Below are 6,019 nucleotides of genomic sequence, written 5' to 3' on the forward strand. Positions count from 1 at the left end.
TTGCTTGTCAGCGGTGAGGGCGGTTTCCTAGTGGCGGTTGTCTTCTGAGATCGTCTTCTTTCGCGATCCTGAAAGAGGCTTTAGCTTTCTTATACATTTCCCAGACTTGTGGGCATTTGATTGGGAACATGCAGAATCTATCTGGGTTTTCGGTGAGAAGGGGGTCGGTCTCTTCGAAGTTTGCAGGCATTTTTACTAGGGTTCTTGAGAAACTTTAACAAATTGTATATGAGGGTTTTGAAAATGGGCGAATTTTTTTGGGGGGATTTCAGATTTGGAATTGTTGATAAGAAACAGAACCACTCACAAAACAAGTGAAGAGAGGGGAAAAAATAGCTGGGAAGAAGAATAGAGAGAATGAACTTTGAGTTTTTTTTTTTTGAATTTTTGGCTAGATTTTGGTTTGAAGGGAAAAATGGAGGAAGATGGGTGAGGTTAGCAAAACTGGCGAAGTCAATGCCGGAAATTACATAAAACCCAAAAAGGTTGTCTCTCGCAAAATTTATTTACTATAAGGTCTGTTTTCGCAAAAAAAAATTAAAATGTTGTTTCTCGCAAAAAATAGGTTTTAAAAGGTTATTTTTGGCAAATTTGCCAAAACTTTATACTGTCAACTTTTTTTGGATTAAAAAATATTTTTTTATGATAATTTTTTAGATTGATTATGGATACCAAAAATGATGTAATGGTAAAAAAAAATGGAACAGTGCTATTTTTTAAAAGAAATGATACTTTTTAAATAAAAGAAATGTTACTTTTTAAAAAAAAGAAATGGTACTTTTTTTAAAAAAAAAGTGGTATTTTCTCTCTCCACTTTATCATTTTGTCTCTCTACTTTTTTTTCTCCTTCTCTCTCTGCTCTGATTGTTGTTTTTGTCCTTTACTTGTCATTTTCCTCTTGTAGTGTTTTTGGCAAACATAACTAAGTTCTGTTGCGTCGAGCTCAGTGAACCCTCAAACTCTTTTGTACAAGTCCAACTCATGATGAACTTTTAGTTGTTTGTTTGTTGCATTCTTTGTTGTTTATTCTCTTTGTCACAAAAAAAAAAAACTCTTTCGATAAAATTGAGAGTTACCAACCATCTGTGCAATAAGAAATTGTTTATCGCTAAGTATTTACTTCTCTGTTTCAAAAAAAATGCATCACTTTGATTAACACGTTTCCTAAGACACAACTTTGAGCACAAATATCTCTAACTATATTTTTCTAAAAGAATCTTTAAGTTTAATATTATTAAAGTATGTAACTAAATCAATACAATGACATTTTTCTTGATAACATTTCTTATTATTATATTAGTAAAAATGTATGGTCAAAGTTGGTGTATGAATAGTGGAAAAACTCTAAGTGTTATAATATTTTTAAAACGGATGAAATATTTAACCAAACAACTTTTAAACTTGCTCGACCAAAAGATAGAACATGAAAAATAAATAAAGTGGTTGTGAGCTGTGTCGAACCTCCGTGTTTAGGGTTTGCTAGTCCCTGCCCACTACATAGTGTCATGACAAAAAATTTAAAGGGATGACCTGACACGGTGATACTCACGTGCCTGCATGTTATGCCTACGCATACTCGTGCTCGTGCCATATCATTTCTTTTAAAATATCGGGTACTTATTAGTTTAATTAGGTTGTCATTTTCTTCTTTTAATATATTTTGCTTACATATTTTGACTTATTTTAGAGAAAATATTAATTTATACAAAATAAAATGCAAATAGAATAAGTTCAAAGACTAACCCGACGCAACAGGACTTGAACCAGGATGACCCGACTTTAATGTTCCATAGCGTGGCTAAAAGAAAGGGAGGGGGAATAATAAATTGAATTGAGTGGGGAAGAAGGTTGTAGATTCTCACTCACTTTCAGTAGACGAAGTAAGGACTATCAAACGCCAATTTAGCAAGTAAGTATTTCTCCATTTCTATCCATCTTCGTGTATGAGACTTTCTTTTGCTCTCTAATTAATTTCAACCCTCTTTGCTTTCTTGAATTGCGTTTTTGTCATTTGTTTCATTTCATATTTAACAGTAGGGTTGCTTTATCAGCTTTGTAAATAACTTGATTATCGCAGAAGACTCGAACTTTTTTATTTCTGCGTTTGATTATTCTAATTGATTTGTTGAAAATTTTGGCATTTGCTTCATTATATCTTTGTTTATCGTCAATTGATTTAGTGTGAAACTACAATCCATCGCTGAATGTTTCCCGAATTAGGAATTATGAATTGCAGATTTGACATAAAAAAATTAAGGGCTAAATTTGATTTTCTTTAGTGGAATAGTTAGATTATTGATCATAGTATTCAAAGTCAATTTTTTTCATTTGTATAGAATAATTCTGTGAATCATATGTTTTGGCATTACACTCTCCCTTTATGGATTATGAAAAAATATGAAAGACCGAATTTTGCAATGTTTAACATCAATTTTACTTGAAAGCATAACCTCTTAATAACATAACCTCTTTCCCGAGCTTGGATGATTATGTTACTGTCAAACTCCCATTATCAATAGCTGATATGGCATATAGTTTCTGTTGTCATATTCCACGCCGAGAACATTTCCCATATTTACATGGGTTTGTGTGTGGGGGATATTCTTATATTTCTGTTTCAGATGTTCGATGTTGTAGATGAATATGGGAGCTAATCTGAAACTTCTGATAGTAAGCCCACATTGATCTCATCCATATAAAGCAAAAGGTCAACTATCTGGGAAAACTTATAATCCGTATCATTTAGAATTATTAGAGGATCATGAATGAAAGATGGACCCATTTTGAAGACTAAGATAATGTTCAGAAACTCTTTATCTTTTTTATTTTTTATTTTTTTATTTTGGTGAAAAACGGGTATGAAGTTCTTACATTGCAGTGGCATTAATGTCACTGGAAACTGAGATAAAATTCCATACAATGTTGGGGGGGCAAGGGTAATAGTTCTAGACTCCTAGAGTCCTAGTTACTCACAATTTTCCGTAAGTCAAGGCTTCTACATTCCTTTGCCAGAGCATGCGAAGCTTGTTTCTGCCATGCCTAAGGAAATGAAGTCGGACATCCAAAAAGGTCTTCTGTCTCCCCAGAACCAAAGGTGACAGAATAAGCAAATATTTTTTTTGTTATAAGCTCAACTGCTATCTCGCAATTGGAGAGCAAAGCTAAAAATGTGATGTCCGATTTCTCTGCTAAGAACATTGCCTTGTGAATACTTTGAAGTTTGGCCATGAGAATATTGAGAGTGTAAACGAATAGCTGCCAGTTTTCTGTATAACCATGGAATACCCCTCCAATCATGTATGGACCTCGGCATTGAGGAAGGAAGCGTCAACATGGACCATGGGCAAATGCGGAGGTAAAGAATCCCTTGGGGTAGATAAGGGGGTTGAATTGCAAAGATATGGAGATGGTTCTGTAGGGTTGAATGAGAGAAAATCATACACAAGACAATGGGCTTCATAAAGGACTAGATCAGGGGTTGTAGCATTAAGTCATTAGGGTTTCTGAACTTCCATTTCTTAAAACACACAAAAGGGAACTAGACACTCTATGAAAGTCTTCTACTTTCTATGTTTAAGGACAAATTTGCTTGAAGCCAAGACTAATTTTCTCCTTTGGAGAAGGTGAGGTGGAAGTTGGAGTACGAGCCATATATGGTTCAAACATAGGCAGTCATGAACAGCATGCATAAGGCGTTTGGAAAATAGGTTGCATGGCTTATAGCTAGGGGAAAAAAAGGGAGGGGACAATCGATCATATGTACAAGAAACTTTTAGTAGAGAACCTGTCCTTCCATAGGATCCACAAGAAGATTTCTATTGAGGGAAGAGACGAAGAGTATGAGCTTTACACAGCCAGCATAGGTTAGCTTAGGGATTCCCCTCACCAATTGAGCAGCATAAGCATCAATATTCAAGTAACCAACTCTAGAGTAGGGAGACTTCTGATTATATCTTGTAATTTCATCTGGTACAACTCTTATCTTATGCTCACAAAATTAGCATCAATATTCAAGTAACCAACTCTAGAGTTCCATTCTTCCGTTGATTCCCCCTCCCTCCATTGATCAGTTGTCTAGTACAAAAGTATGAAAGAATACCTACCTGATATTGTTGAGTTCCCAATTCGGCTTGGCTTTATGCTTCGGTTCTTGGGCTGTTTCGTAGGTTATGAAAATGTTCTGATAGATTTACCACCTCCAATGGTAAGCCTCAACAGGGTATTAAGATTCTACTTTGTTCAAAGTTGACGATATTTGCATACTTTCTGTAAAATTCTGTTGGTTCTTTTGATTGAACAATTAATAATGGAATGTACAATATAGTGCTTGATAGACATTGTTAGGCTGTCAGTGTGTTTGTTGACTTAAGTAAAGGTGTTCCTTTGTAGTTTCGTGGTTTAAATATATCCATTGTTGTATTAGCTCTCCCTTTTGTAATAGTTTGAGTTATGCTCTGCTTGGTTGGAATAAAGCGTGTGAATGTGTCTAAGATGATGGTGCAGTGGTGCACTATGCCACTATTAGCTAAATCTGAAATGAATCTAACCAGCTACAGAAGGCCAATGCTTCAGTTGGATAAATTGAAACTTTCTGAAAATTAATCATGGAAGTTTCAATTTGAGCCTTTTATTATCAGACGTTCACAAGAAGAATTGATCCATTTACTTGTTCTGGTTGGTCTTTGCAGATTACTCTACTTTCAATTAAAGAAGGAAATGGACTTATCAACATCCCAGAAATTCACTCTTGGGTATGCTGGCCTTGTTGGAGTAGGTGGAGTTATGGGATATATGAAAAGAGGTAGCCTTATGTCCCTTGGAGCAGGAGGAGCATCATCCGCTGTGCTGTATTACGTTTACACACAACTCCCAAATAACCCTGCTTTTGCTTCATCACTCGGGCTTGGGGTTTCAACCATGTTGCTTGGATCAATGGGTTATCGTTTTCATAAGACAAGGAAGGTGTTTCCTGCTGGAGTGGTTGCTCTTCTTTCTCTTGGAATGACCACTGGATACCTACATGGAGTTTTTCGAAGCCAGCACTAGTTTACAATAGAGTGCCTGAAAAATATCATGGTAGGATATTTGTTGAAACTTGGTTGCAAACATTTTGTTATGTGACTGCCTTAGGATGCTTTTTGGACCCAAGGATGATGGTTAGTATTAGTTATATGGAATGGAATGGAATGTTTGTGTTAAAATAAGTTGTAGATTGAGTTACTGAAGCTTTTTTTATGGTACCAACTTGTTTGTAAACTTTCAATTCTATTCGCCCTCTGTACTCGTGTATACAAACACTTCTTTTCTTGGATTCATGAGCGGAAGAACTCCTATGCAGGAGTTACCGATCTTTATAAGGAAATTTTGAGCTAGTAAAATTCTACTTCACTAGGAGGCCAAGGAACAAATATTTCGAGGGATTACATCTAAAACAGCAAAAAGTGAACTATGATAAGATGAACTTTGAACATCTTCCAAAAAAAACAGATCTCTGCCTCATGTCTAGGAGAACTTGAACAAGCACAAGTTGACCACCTATTTTTTCTGCTCATAATCAAGTTTCGACAAATTTGTATTAACAAAACAAGGAGTTGGAAGTGTTTCAAGTCCGCTTAACCCAGCCGCCCAATAGCGGTTAACCAATCTAGTCTAGCCAAACATCAACGAGGCTAGTCCTATTCAGGATGTGGTTCCAGCCAGACTCAACCTCACCCAACAACTAAATTGGCTGTGGTTTTGAACAAATCATATTGTTGTGATATTATCCTGATGGATTCGAATTATAATTCAATCAATCTTAAATAGGTTCGGGTACAATAATATCATTTCATTACTCTTAGACGCGGTCAGAATATCCCTCAACCATGTCTGATTCATAAGTTGAACACGATCATCACGCTATTCATTATAACTTGTAAGGTACTGTACAAGTCTCCCCGATCGTGGATTCTGAAATATGCACACTTTACAAATTGTAAAACCTCAAAAGCCCGCAAATTGGGGAAGTTGGATGATAGGC

The 6,019-nt window shown here is 35.8% G+C and overlaps 1 protein-coding gene across 1 annotated transcript; it reads left to right on the forward strand.

The window, feature by feature from the left end:
- Window positions 1-1,748: 1,748 nt before the first annotated feature.
- Window positions 1,749-5,295, forward strand: LOC110802233 (protein FATTY ACID EXPORT 7). The gene is made up of 2 exons (XM_022007675.2): window positions 1,749-1,909; window positions 4,689-5,295. Exon 2 carries the CDS (start codon window positions 4,717-4,719, stop codon window positions 5,044-5,046), a length of 330 nt encoding a protein of 109 aa, XP_021863367.1. The 5' UTR covers window positions 1,749-1,909; window positions 4,689-4,716; the 3' UTR covers window positions 5,047-5,295.
- The last annotated feature ends 724 nt before the right edge of the window (window positions 5,296-6,019 follow it).

Source organism: Spinacia oleracea, chromosome 3, assembly GCF_020520425.1.
Source record: "Spinacia oleracea cultivar Varoflay chromosome 3, BTI_SOV_V1, whole genome shotgun sequence".
NCBI classification, from domain to species: Eukaryota; Viridiplantae; Streptophyta; class Magnoliopsida; order Caryophyllales; family Amaranthaceae; genus Spinacia; species Spinacia oleracea.

What these genes read in the sequence shown, in the direction of transcription:
- LOC110802233 (XM_022007675.2), top strand. Translation starts at nt 4,717, where the DNA reads ATGGACTTATCAACATCCCAGAAATTCACTCTTGGGTATGCTGGCCTT.